Consider the following 13,602-nt stretch of genomic DNA (forward strand, 5'->3'; position numbering starts at 1 on the left):
AAGCAGTCCTGCATGTCTAAAGTCTGAATAAGCCCACTGTGCTAAAGAGCTATATAGTCTGCAGTCTTGATAGTGAGGCGGTCTTGAATAAATAGACATGTAGACAAAAAAAATCTTGTAGTTTCTCAAGTACAGTAGCAATATATTAGATTTGATTGATTTGTTAGGAATTCACTTCATGACCGTCCCATGATAGCACCAAATGCTAACTATAGGCTAGGAGTGTAGCTTAAACAGTAGAGAAATGTATATGCGTGTATAACAAGCAGTCAGCTGTGACTGAAGGTGATTGCTCTCAGGGGGCTAATGCTACAATGTCTCTGCTGCAGCTCATTTAATGCTTAAAATCTAAATAACAGATGCCGTGAAGAACTTAGTGGTGCTGTGAATTTCCTCATCTTTACAGAAAGGAATCAGTCAAAGCCAGTAGTATCTATTGTCTCAGCCTTTTCTATCGAAAAAATACAAGAAGAATAAAGCGTACCTCATGAAATTACATTTAGGCCACAGCTCCACAGGTTCCCATTCATTCACAGCTCTTGCACCATACCTTTAAATAGTAGCATTCTACTAGTAACTAGTATTTTCTCAGTCATGCTAACGTGTTGGCAACCACCAGGTATAACAATTATACCATCTTACCATGCCAGAAACACAAAGTAAGCTGAGACAATACAATAATTACAAGTGTTAAATCAATAAGGTTGTGTTAGATCATCAAATCATTAAGATTTATCCTCTGGAGATGTCTGAAGAGAATTTCATCTTATTCTATCAAACACCTTGCTGGAGACGCAAAAAATAAAATTATACATAAGTGGCCTTATTTTAAAGATTCAAGTCTACAGAACAATAAGACTTGGCTAGACTTAGGGTTACGTGCCACAGACAGGGCGGGGAAGTCAGAAAGTAGTATCAGACATTTAAAGCATTGCTGCTGATTTTCGTCTCGACGTGGGTTAAAGTATATTGACAATTTAGACCTGTGCAATCCTTGTTCTTAAAACTGTCTGTGCCTAAAGAGCATGCAGGGTTCTGCCCATAAAAGTAACATTTAGTGCCTTTTTTCCCCCCCAAGATTGCTTTCGCCATGTTTGGAGTCTATGTGATGCTTGATGACAAGAACGTCCTGGATGCACAGAAGGTCTTTGTCTCCATGGCGCTAATCAATATCCTGAAGACTCCACTCAGTCAGCTTCCATTTGCAATAAGCACAACCCTGCAGGTAGGTTGCATTTCTTCTCCATCCCTGATTGAGGAGATTATTTTCACAGTCCACAGTTTAACAGCACATATCGACCATTTCATTTCTGACTGTTTCAGGCTGTAGTCTCACTGAAACGTCTGGGGAAGTACCTGTGCTCAGAAGAACTGAAAATGGAGAATGTCTCAAAGGCACCACTGAGCTCTGGTAAGAACCCCACCCATATATACACTATATACACTATATATATATACACTATTACACTGAATGAATACACTTCTAATTTCCCCCAGGGATCAATAAAGTATTCTGATTCTGATTCTATACTTTTCAGTTTCACAAATATCCACAGTTTGGTTCCCCATACTGCCTGAAATCACAGGCTGTCATAATCAATATAAGCATCCCACAAGATGTAGTTGTTTATAACTGTGGACTACCACAACCTTGTATGGATCATGTGCACTGTCACTTCCTGGGTCCCCAGGCTGACTGGTAGACAGGGTAATTATAGGATGTTCCCTTCAGCGGTTGAACGTAAATCACAGCATGAATTCAGACATATGATTCAGAAAGAAATAAAAAAATATACTGCACTCCTCTGTCTGTAAACTGTCAACACTTCCTAAGACAGCTTGTGAAAAAGCAGCGGCTCTGTAATTTGTATGATTAAGAAAATTCACTTGTAATTACGCCCCGGCTGCACCCTGCCGAGTAACTTCAAGGAGAAGCTTTGTTTTGAAAGTTTGTTTATCACTAAGGATGAAAGAATACATCTGTTTTCCAGTGCTCGCTGCAGGTTTTGTTCTTTTAAGTCAATCTTTTCTTTATTGTTTAGACGGAGAAGATGTGGTCATAGAAAACGGCACTTTCAGTTGGTCTGCAGAGGGTCCTCCATGTCTTAAACGGTATGTCTTAAGTATGTGTTTATATGTTTTGGAAAAAGAAGATTGAAAAAAGAAATCAACAACAGAATAAAAGATTTGAGGCTTACAGGAAAATTCACTTCTTTGTTGACAGGATCAGTGTCAGTGTACCTCGAGGCTCCCTTGTTGCTGTGGTAGGACATGTAGGCAGTGGAAAGTCCTCGTTGTTATCCGCTATGCTTGGGGAAACGGAGAAAAGAAGTGGCCAAGTTACTGTCAAGGTACTAAGCTTGCGTTCCATAACAAGGTCTATTCATAGTTTGTGGGCAACTTGTAATAAATATTGATATTCTCGCTTTTGACTGTCTCTTCACAGGGTTCTGTGGCGTATGTTCCCCAGCAAGCCTGGATTCAGAATGCCACAGTCCAAGACAACATCATATTTGGCCGGGAAAAGCTGAAAACATGGTACCACCGTGTGCTCGAGGCCTGTGCCCTGCTCCCTGACCTGGACATCCTACCTGCTGGAGATGCTACAGAGATTGGAGAGAAGGTATTGAATACTTTGTTTAAAAAAAAATGCTGCTTCATGCATATGTTGAGTCTCAGATATTTTAAACGTTTTTTCTCCATGCAGGGACTTAACCTCTCAGGCGGGCAGAAGCAGAGGGTCAGTTTGGCCAGAGCTGTCTACAGAAAGGCTGATGTATACTTGCTGGATGATCCGCTGTCTGCCGTTGATGCACATGTGGGTCAACACATCTTCGACAAAGTCATTGGACCAAAAGGAGTCCTTAGAGACAAGGTAATGCCATATAACGTCTGCAAAGTGCAGTCTATCCAGTTCAACGCAACCACAAAGACAATTGCGCCAGTTACAAGTTCTGTGCTATTGTTATCATAATATGGAAACAACCACTTTGCTGACACCTTTGTTTTCAAGAAAGCCTCAATTTAGTGTTGGATTGTGCTTACATGTCATTTTTCTGACTTGTGTGGCTTGCTATACAGACCCGCATCCTGGTGACCCATGGGATGAGCTTCCTGCCGCAGGCCGACCTCATCCTCGTCCTCGTAGATGGAGAAATCACAGAGAGTGGCTCTTACCAGGAGCTCCTCAGCCACCACGGCGCATTTGCAGACTTCATCCACACCTTTGCAAGCACAGAGAGAAAAGAGAGTGCCATACAACGAGGTGAAAAGACATTTCAGACATTAGTTTTGCTGTTTTACATTAAGACAATCTCTTAAATTCCCAGTAATAACTCAACACTATGCACACTTTTCATGTAGCTGGTTCCAGGAGGTCTAATGCTCGCCTCAGTATGGTCGACTTCATGCCATTCTCCAGAGATCTCTCACAGGAGCAGCTCATTGGGTACATTGACAAATGCATCACTCCTCATTCTCATATTTGGAATATAAACCATACTTTTTTATGAAACTGACCTCTGACCTCTCCTTAGGGGTGACACCACTAATACAAACCTGCAGAATATGGAGCCTGTTTCTGAAACAGACCAGGAACAAGTACCAGAGGACTTGGGAAAGCTCACTGAAGTTGACAAGGCACGCACTGGAAGAGTAAGTCTGAAAAAGGCCTAAAATTAGGTGTCAGTGCCACTCCCTACCATGCTCTGCAGTTTCCCTCAACTCTGCTTAGCTTGCCAATATATTTCAAATCATTGTTGTTATTTTAGATTGTGCAAGTCTAATGTTTTGGTAGACAGTCACTCCCCTTATGTTATTTTTGGCTAAAACAAGAAGCCATCTTCAATGAAAAGCAATTTTACATGACATGTGCCCAGCACCAAACGGCAAACAGATACACAGCAGTAAAGTTAAACACATGGTCATGGCAGACACATTGTTCTGGTTGTGTCTGCAAAAATAGTTATTGCTGGTTTAATAATTATGAATAAAATTGTTTTATTATCTCTGATCTGGACTTGGATAAATGGAGGGAATGGATGTGAAGATAGTTCTCTTATTCCTGCTGCTTTTTATCTGTTTGTAACAGGTCAGGTTGGATATGTACAAGAAGTACTTCAAGACAATCGGTTTGGCCATCATCATTCCCATCGTCTTCCTGTACGCCTTCCAGCAGGGCGCTTCGTTGGCTTACAACTACTGGCTCAGCAAGTGGGCCGATGATCCTGTTGTTAACGGCACCCAAATTGATACAGACCTGAAACTGACTGTCTTTGGGGCCCTTGGGTTTGTGCAGGGTGAGTTAGTGGGTTTAATTCAAATGATGCTTCAAATGATTCAAACAATTTAACTTCGTTTGGACATAACAAACACTCATTCTCCCTTCCCTTCAGGTGTTGCTATCTTTGGTACGACTGTTGCCATCTCTATCTGCGGGATCATCGCCTCTCGCCACTTGCACATGGACCTCCTGAACAACGTGCTGCACTCTCCAATGTCTTTTTTTGAGTCCACGCCAAGTGGCAACCTCCTGAACCGCTTTGCTAAGGAGATTGACGCTATTGACTGTATGGTCCCTGAAGGCTTGAAGATGATGCTAAGCTACGTCTTCAAGCTCATGGAGGTCTGCATCATCGTGTTGATGGCTACACCCTTTGCAGCCGTGATCATCCTGCCTCTCGCTTTCCTCTATGCCTTTGTCCAGGTATATTTTCTCCCCAAAATATAAACTCTCCACTCTGATCTTTAGTTTCTTATTTGAGATGATGCTGTTGAATGTTGCTTAGCAAGAGCTGGGTTCCATTACTGTATGTTATTGGAAAGTTCTGGGCTCCAAAACCAAACCTGCTGATTTTGCCATCCACTTGAATTTTGTTCCCCACCTGCTGACATGGACTTTGAATGCATTCACTCTGAGTTATGGGAAAGCCCTGAGTGTTCCCACTTGTTTCATTCATTAAAGATGGTGTTTTACTTTTCCACTGTGGCCAACAGAGCTTCTACGTTGCCACATCCTGTCAGCTGCGCAGGCTGGAAGCTGTGAGCCGCTCGCCCATCTATACCCATTTCAATGAGACGGTGCAAGGCGCCAGCGTCATCCGAGCCTTCGGAGAGCAGTCCAGGTTCATTCTGCAGGCTAATGAGAGGGTTGACTTCAATCAGACCTCCTACTTCCCTCGATTTGTGGCCACCCGGTGAGAGGATATGCAATCATTATAAAGTGCCTTAGCTTTATTCATATTCCATTTGCTCACTTAGCAGTTGATGAGGGTTGGATAAGGTTTATAACATTAAGAATTGTGGTTGATTTATGAGATAACAATGTTATTAATGATATTAATGATAACACTGATATCTACAGGTGGCTGGCAGTCAATCTGGAGTTTGTTGGTAATGGTGTGGTCTTAGCTGCTGCCATTCTGTCTGTGATGGGGAAAAGCACCTTGAGCCCAGGCATTGTTGGTCTGGCTGTGTCACATTCTCTCCAGGTAATACAGTCTACCCACAGTCACGTTGTTATACTGTTATCCAAGTAGCCACCTTATTACCACCAGAAACACAGTATATATTCTTTGATCACACAGCTACAGAATGAGGCATTTGGGAGTTAAACTAGAAAAAGTGAAAATTGCATTGTTTTTATTTCTATCCGGAAATGCATCGCATTTCAGGAGAAGTAAAAGCCTTTTCACTAAATATTGCAGGTGACTGGAATCCTGAGCTGGATTGTGCGATCTTGGACTGATGTGGAAAACAACATTGTTTCCGTTGAGAGAGTGAACGAGTACGCTGACACTCCTAAAGAGGTCATTATTCCCACCGCACACACACGTACACCAATCACTGCTTAGGACAATAAACTGTACTAGAGGAGGGCTTTTGTTTCTCTACTTATCCTTCCTTATTGGCTCATACAGGCCAGTTGGAGTATAGAGAGCAGCTCACTACCCCAGGCCTGGCCCCAGAACGGTACTATAGAGTTCCAGGACTACGGACTGCAGTACCGTAAAGGCCTTGAGTTGGCTCTGAAAGGAATTACTTTGCATATTCATGAGCGAGAGAAGGTAATTCATTTTGTGTGATATTAAAAGTGTTCATCGCCTTGATTTAAACTGCATAATTATCTAAAACATCATTTCTAAAACCTAATTTTTTTCAGGTCGGAATTGTGGGTAGAACTGGAGCAGGAAAATCCTCACTTGCCCTGGGAATCTTTAGGATCTTAGAGGCAGCAAAGGGAAAGATCTTTATCGATGGAGTCGACATTGCTGACATTGGACTCCATGACCTCAGATCGCGCATTACTATCATTCCTCAGGTATAATAACTCTTATTGAGATCTGGCTTTCATCACATTAAAAAAATGATTAGTGATTATATTACTAATTTAGACATTTCGGTGATGAATAAAATCTCTGTCCTCTCTCACAGGATCCTGTGCTGTTCTCAGGCTCCCTCCGGATGAACCTTGACCCTTTTGATACCTACACAGATGAGGAAGTGTGGAGTTCACTGGAACTTGCTCACCTCAAAAACTTTGTATCTAATCTGCCTGACAAACTTAACCATGAATGCACAGAGGGAGGAGAAAACCTCAGGTACACATAAGCTCACCAATATGACACGCAGTAGCGTACAGTAGCGTCTACTCCAGCACCACGTTTAGTATGATATTCTAATCTTCCCTTCTCTTCCTTTGTATACGTAGTCTGGGTCAGCGTCAGCTCGTATGCTTAGCCAGAGCCTTGTTGCGGAAAACCAAAATCTTGGTTTTGGATGAGGCAACAGCTGCTGTGGATCTGGAGACCGACACACTCATCCAGTCAACAATCCGCACACAGTTTGAGGACTGCACTGTGCTGACCATTGCTCACCGCCTTAATACCATCATGGACTACACCAGGTATATTAATGTTCATTGTCTATTTAGTGAATCGACAAAAAAGTAATGGTGACAATTTTAAGAATTCATTAAGTGACTGAGGCTAGGTAAAGATCCCACATTAGATGATCCCAGCTTCTGGAATATTGCTGCTTTTATCCATTTCTTGTCACAGTCCAAAAGTCTGTGAAAAGAGAGGACTCTGGACACTAACATGTAAAGGGCATTTGTTATTAGAAGAAAAAAAACTGTTTTTATTTACCATTTCAAAGACAGTAAATTGTGGGAATGGTTCTAAAGAAATATATTCTTTCTTGTAGCCCTATAAACAAACTTGTTAATATTAACTTTTGCCTAAACCAGTAGTATCTATGCAGTTTGTGGAGTCAAAGAGTCAAATCCAGGTGTAACATGGTCACTAGTGACATGCATTGTTTTTGCATTATTTAACTGCACTAACTTAATCAATGAATTGTTAACTTATATTCTGTCATTTGTAGATACGAATTAACATACAGAGGAAAGATCTGTTTGTAAAAACTGCTTTAAAAATGGATCTGACTCTTGCTGCCTGTGGATCTGAATGAGAAACAGCTAGATTATTTGTTGGACTATGCAAAAGTGTTTGAGGTCAGACTCTCTATGTGATGCAGGCATGTTATATGCTAGTAGAGTGTTATGCTATATCCAGATACAGCAAAGGAAATGATGACATGTGAGATGACGAATACAGATGTGCTTTGCAATATTTGCTTGTACTGCACAGCTTTATTACACACCTATATGTTGCATATAAACAATATACTTTCTTTCTTGCTGCTTCGCAGAGTTATCGTCATGGACAGAGGCCACATTTCTGAGATGGACTCTCCAGCCAACCTCATCTCACAGAGGGGGCAGTTCTATCGAATGTGTCGGGAAGCTGGACTGGTCTAGGTCTCCGCTGGGCTTTGGCCATAGAACTGATGACCTGGTGTACAGATGTGGCACCTTATGCTTATGGCTCTCCAACACACATTAATCTGGGCCATTCCAAGCTTTGTGGCAGCTCCAAAGACCTCTCCGTGAGGGCATTGTCGATGAATCTCAAAAGCATTTGTTGGTTTTTAACAGACAGACACACTGTCCCAAGTCAGGAAAAGACATTGTTAACCTCAGAGGATGAAAACTATACAGGAATGCTATACTGGATATTTGAGTCTCACTACAAATGTTGTATTTCGATTAATGGAGTCAGTTTATTCCATAAAAAGGATTAAGCCAAAGGCTGGAATGAAAGGGTAACACAAATCTTAAGGATTTTCATTCTCTTTAAGAATGGAAGCTATATTATTTTTGTAGTTTTATAAGTGTGTATTTTTTTTATGTTTTCTCAGGCTTAAATATGGATGTTTACTCACTCTTTTTTTTAGCCTTGTATAGAAAGAAGAGGCAATTTTATAATTTTAAAATGATAGAAGTCTTATTTTGTCTTCTTGTCTCAGAAAGTGGGTCAGGAAATTCTCTGACACACTAACCTTCAAAAGGTTCACTTTGGCAAAGGATGGGCAAATGAGGTTTGTACTGCATTCAAAATCTGAGCTTGGGGCAGCCAATTTGGAGTTTTTATATGTCAGGGAAAATGAGGAAAACATTGAAATGAGCCAACACATTAGCAATCGTCCAACTATGTTGTGGCCATTGTTTATTTCTGTCAAAGTAAACACATAAAACTGTCAATAGAGTCCTTTCTGGTCAGATTTAACCTGACACCGGTAGTGAAAACCACCATGAATGAAGAGAATGCCTCATGAAAAGAATGGTGATAAATCTCTGTGTGATTGTCTCTCAGCGTCTACCACACAGACCAGGCCATACACACACGGAGAAGATAAAAATCAGTGTTTGTTTGTTTTATTTTTTATGGTGCTGACATGTTGATTTTACTCTCTATTCAAAGAATGAACCCTATGAACTTTTCAAGGAGAAGAAGCATTTACTGTTTTGTCTTACTGGTTTAGACAATATATTCTAAGAGAAACCCAAGTTTTTATTTATACCATTTGACAAAATGTATTAAGTGTCCTTAAAATTATGAGGATTATGTTATATTTATACTTTTTATAACAAGCTTGATCATTTTCACTGACCTTTTACTGTTAATGGCTTTTGTTCCATACATCATGCTGGAAAATAAAATTTATTTGACTCAATGGTTATGTCTGGCTTTGCATTCGTAAGTATATAATGGTAGGTGCTTTCACAACCAAGTGAACGCAGATTGAAGAAGTGCTACAGAGCAATTAAGGCAACTTAAAATAATCACAGGATGGTGTCGAATGAGATTATATCTATGTATTTATATCAAATAATATTATGCCCCACTGACTTCATCATTTTAAAAAAAAGACACATTTCAAGTAAAAACCAAGTATTTCCTAATAATTATATTTTGAAAGAGTGAGGCAAAAATGCCTGACTCTATTTCATTTAGGACTGTTTCTTTAAACAAGACTTTTGCCTCCTCATGTGTCAAGTTCTGTATGTAGTTTAATCCACATCCACATTTTTGTGTCAGAGCCTGTGCACAGCTCATTCAATGTGAGATTTACTGTGGTTTGTTGCATGTAACCAGAGCTGAGTTTATAAAAACCAGGGAAAGGTGCATGTAAAATATAAATTCACACAAAACTTAGTTTAAGTTACCAAACTCAATCACTAGGTGGCAGACAGCTATGAAGCTGTTATCCAAGCTATGAAGCACAATAGCTGTTCGTTTACACCAATGACTGCAGAATGACTGTTTTGTCCTTCCAGTTACTGTTTTCTGCAGTCATGATGGGTAACCACGGGACAACAAACCCAGGAACACACAGGACCTAAATACAAAGAGTGATAATGAGGGAATCAGACACAGGAGGGGAGCACTGCAGGGAGCAATCGTACATCACAAGGAGTGGAGGAAGCAAAACTGAAAACATTAACAAAGGACGCAAGACTATCAACGTGAAAGGCACGGAGATGCGGACTTGACAGGGACACACGTCTGATGGGAGACAGAGCAAACATGGAGAACAGGGAGACTTCACTGTCTATGGAGAGAAGAGGAGATGAATAAACACATAGACAAGGGTGACTCGACATGAAACGAGGAACACAGGAACGGCACAGAGAAAACACGGAGACAGACTATACACAGCCTAAGATAAACACTGAGGGAGGGAGAACTACAGTCAATAAGAGCCTAAGACATAAAAGAGAGTCAAAACTGTGAATAACACTCAAAGAATATTGTAACCCAACCAGTGCAACCAGTGCAGGGGCAGAGTCCCTACAGCCCGGACTCTGCGTTGTGTAATTTTGTGTTGGATTGGGGTGTACAGAGTAGGGGTGGGTTTTGATTATCGATTTATCGATTAAAATCGATTCTAGCTTGGATAACGTGATATCATTCATTAAAATCCTGAATTGATTTTTTAAATATAAAATTACTTTGCCCGAAACACCAGAATATCAGGTTAAACCTCACAAAATTTCAACAACCACCAAACAGCTAAAACAGTAAACGAGAGCATCAAAACAAAACGCATGTTAGCTTGAAAAGTTAACAAATTGACAACAGCTTAAGGAAAACAAGTATTAACTGTAATAAAATGGTAAAACATAATAATAACCCTTTTTTGCACGCACGAGATCGGGGTCGGATCAAATAATAGGCGTGCACTATTAACACCGAAAACATGGTCGGTTTTGAGTTTTGCGCATGCGCAGTAACAACAAGTAGGACAGCTTGATAGGTAGGATGTTTTGTCAGAATACCTGCAATGTAGCATCATGATGCTAACGGAGTTCTGGCTAAAACCACTAACTCTGGATACGAGCGTCACACTGCAACTGCTGCGGGCGGACGGGACGAGAGAGGAAAACCAACACTAATAAGAGGAAGGGGGGGAGGGGATGACAGATGGTGTAACCCTGGACACATCACTGTGAAAGAAATACTGTGTAGCAGAAACATTGAGCTGTTAGCCATTAGCATGCCTCTGTACTACCTCCCCAGGGATGTTATCACGATAACAGAGTATGTCCTCCCCTTGGCCAACGTGGATGCAGCCTGTGACTCTCTCCACTCTGTGGTCAGCAGACTGCAAATGCAATCTCTGAGAGCCCTTCTTCTAATATCAGGGGACTTTAATCATGTCTCACTGGACTTGGACATTGGACATGCCCAACCAGAGACAATAAAACACTAGACTTACTGTAGGCCAATGCAGAAGGGCATAAAGTTCATCTCTCCCTCCCCTGAGCTGCAGAGATGGTCAGAGGAGAGCGAGCAGGCTCTTAAGGACTGTTTTGAGTCTACTATGTGGGAGGTGATCTGTGACGACCACAGTGAGGACACTGACAGCCTTGTGACATGCATTACGGACTATATTAACTTCTGTGTGGATAACACTGCACCCACCAGGATTGTGCGGTGTTTCTCCAACAACAAGCCTTGGATTACCCCAGAAATTAAAGCCCTCCTCAAGCAGATGAGGAGATCCTTCAAATCTAGAGACAAGAAGGAGTTGAAAAGGGTGCAGAGAGAGCTGAGAGGACTGATAAGGAATGGGTAGGACAGCTACAGGCAGAAGACTGAGAACCAGCTTCAGCAAAACAACAAAGTCTAGAGAGGCCTTAGAACCATCTCAAGCCACAAAGATCAGAACCCTCTGCCCGTGGGGGATGTGAGGTGGGCAAATGAACTGAATCAGTTCTTTAATAACAGGTTTGATTCATCCATGAGGCAGTCTTCAACATCGGCTGCAGACTCACACACCCCCACTGCTGCTGTTCCACCCCTGACACCTCAGACACTTCACACCTCCTCTACTCACCCTGCTCACTACTCCCCACCCCCAACAACAGTTCCAATACACATTCAACACAAGGCTTCAGCCTGTCTCTCTCAAACACCCAGGTTAGGAGGGAAATGAGAATTAAAGCCAAGAAGGCAGCGGGTCCAGATGGCATCAGCTCAGGTCGTCAGGTCCTGCGGAGGCAAACTGTGTGGGGTGATGGAGCACATCTTCAACCTGAGCCTGAGACTGGGGAGAGTCCCACAGCTCTGGAAAACCTCCTGTGTTGTACCAGTGCCAAAGACTCCACGTCCAAAAGACCTCAACAGCTACAGGCTGGTGGCTCTGACATCCGACCTGATGAAGACCCTGGAGCGGCTGGTCCTGGATCAGCTTCGGCCCCTGGTGAGCTCATCACTTCAGTTTGCCTATCAGCCTGGCATTGGAGTGTATGATGCCGTCATTCACCTCCTACATTGTTTCCTCTCTCACCTGGAGAGCGCTGGGAGCACTGTGAGAATCATGTTCTTAGATTTCTTTAATGCCTTTAACGCCATTCTTCCCACAGTTCTGAAGGACAAGCTGGAGAACACAGGAGTGGACCATCACCTCACTACATGGATACTGGACTACTTCACCGATTGACCACAGTATGTGAGAACTCAGGGCTGTGTGTCAGACAGGGTTGTCTGCAGTACAGGGGCCCCATGGGGAATGGTTCTGGCTCCGTTCCTCTTCACCATCTACCGTACACTGCAAACTTCTCCCAAAAATCCACCCAGTGCCTCCTTCAGCAGTTATCTGATGACTCTGCAATAGTCAGACTCATCACTGATAGGGATGACAAAGAGTACAGAGAACTGACCAATGACTTTGTGGACTGGTGCCAGCAGAACTGCCACCAGATCAACACTAATAAAACCAAGGAGCTGGTGTCAGACTTCCGCAGGCACAAACATCCTCCACTGCAACCGCTAAGCATCCAAGGTATGGCCATTGAGGCTGTGGACAGCTACTGGTACCTTGGTGTTTATCTGAACAATAATTCAGACGCCCTCTACAGAAGAGGGCAGACAAATGGTCAAAATTAGGCGAATCTACAGTGCATTTCCAGCTCAACAGCGACACCCTGTGACGTATTCAAGTCACTACCTTACAATATTAAACCAAAAACACAAACACTATGTCCTATGGGCTCAAAATGTGGTCATACAAGTACAAAATATTTATGACCACATTTTGAGCCCATACTATGTCACCCAGTAAATATTCTGTTCTATTTACTGGGGACATTTCATTCTTGCATGTACCAACTTCCTGTTTGTCATTCATAGTAAAATAAAAATGCACAACTTAATGTCAGCACTTGTGTCATCACAGGTTCACACAGAACCCTCTGGCTCTGTATCCTGTCTTCACCAAATGGCCAAGGAATAAGCTCAACACAAACAAGATGGCCATATCCAGCTCAACAATTTTTAAAGTGCTAACAGGTGATTCTTTGAGACCACAGATTTTCCCCCCACAGTTTATTGTTTTACTACTAGAAGTGATGAGTATACTTTTAATAATCCTACAGCAGTAATTAATCACAGAGCTGGGAGATGAATTGAATTATGATTTAAATCACAACTCTGGCTTTTAACAACTAATTAAACAAGATCATTGGGATGAACCGTTACGGTTCATCACTCAACCCTGTGACCTGAGACATCAATCAGTGAAAACTGTGGGCCAATAAGGAGCGTCAGATGCCTTCTGAAGGTGGGTGTGATGTTTAAAAGGAAGTGTATCCTGAAACATTTTTATTGATATTGTGGCATGCAGAGGAATAGTGATGTGCGAATCATGAACGAATCGCTCAGTACTCGAGAATCACTTTACTGACTCGTGTATAAT

At 42.0% G+C, this 13,602-nt stretch overlaps 2 protein-coding genes across 2 annotated transcripts in view; both read left to right on the forward strand.

Moving 5' to 3' along the window:
- Positions 1–9,103, forward strand: part of abcc6a (ATP-binding cassette, sub-family C (CFTR/MRP), member 6a) — a 28,840-nt gene extending 19,737 nt beyond the window's left edge. Inside the window, exons 13-31 of the mRNA XM_085410615.1 lie at positions 1,079–1,225; positions 1,324–1,411; positions 2,043–2,112; positions 2,225–2,351; positions 2,447–2,623; positions 2,708–2,875; positions 3,082–3,265; positions 3,364–3,448; positions 3,537–3,654; positions 4,091–4,298; positions 4,395–4,705; positions 4,996–5,195; positions 5,363–5,489; positions 5,706–5,807; positions 5,919–6,065; positions 6,161–6,319; positions 6,433–6,599; positions 6,710–6,904; positions 7,711–9,103. Coding sequence (XP_085266741.1) covers positions 1,079–1,225; positions 1,324–1,411; positions 2,043–2,112; positions 2,225–2,351; positions 2,447–2,623; positions 2,708–2,875; positions 3,082–3,265; positions 3,364–3,448; positions 3,537–3,654; positions 4,091–4,298; positions 4,395–4,705; positions 4,996–5,195; positions 5,363–5,489; positions 5,706–5,807; positions 5,919–6,065; positions 6,161–6,319; positions 6,433–6,599; positions 6,710–6,904; positions 7,711–7,819 — 2,889 coding nt within the window. The 3' untranslated portion in view covers positions 7,820–9,103. The remainder of the gene's footprint in view (positions 1–1,078; positions 1,226–1,323; positions 1,412–2,042; positions 2,113–2,224; positions 2,352–2,446; positions 2,624–2,707; positions 2,876–3,081; positions 3,266–3,363; positions 3,449–3,536; positions 3,655–4,090; positions 4,299–4,394; positions 4,706–4,995; positions 5,196–5,362; positions 5,490–5,705; positions 5,808–5,918; positions 6,066–6,160; positions 6,320–6,432; positions 6,600–6,709; positions 6,905–7,710) is intronic.
- Positions 9,104–9,470: 367 nt separating this feature from the next.
- LOC146668653 (uncharacterized) lies at positions 9,471–13,033 on the forward strand. The gene is made up of 2 exons (XM_085410617.1): positions 9,471–12,108; positions 12,272–13,033. The coding sequence occupies exons 1-2, from the start codon at positions 11,838–11,840 to the stop codon at positions 12,346–12,348; spliced, it is 348 nt and encodes a 115-aa protein (XP_085266743.1). The 5' UTR covers positions 9,471–11,837; the 3' UTR covers positions 12,349–13,033.
- The last annotated feature ends 569 nt before the right edge of the window (positions 13,034–13,602 follow it).

This window comes from Rhamphochromis longiceps, linkage group LG6 (genome assembly GCF_057381845.1).
Source record: "Rhamphochromis longiceps isolate RC_006_pf linkage group LG6, R_longiceps_female_GT1.1, whole genome shotgun sequence".
Lineage (NCBI taxonomy): Eukaryota > Metazoa > Chordata > Actinopteri > Cichliformes > Cichlidae > Rhamphochromis > Rhamphochromis longiceps.

What these genes read in the sequence shown, in the direction of transcription:
- LOC146668653 (XM_085410617.1), top strand. Translation starts at nt 11,838, where the DNA reads ATGAGAATTAAAGCCAAGAAGGCAGCGGGTCCAGATGGCATCAGCTCA. An exon ending in TGGATCAGCTTCGGCCCCTG is followed by an intron (nt 12,109 to 12,271) that starts GTGAGCTCATCA and finishes TTCTTCCCACAG; the next exon opens with TTCTGAAGGACAAGCTGGAG.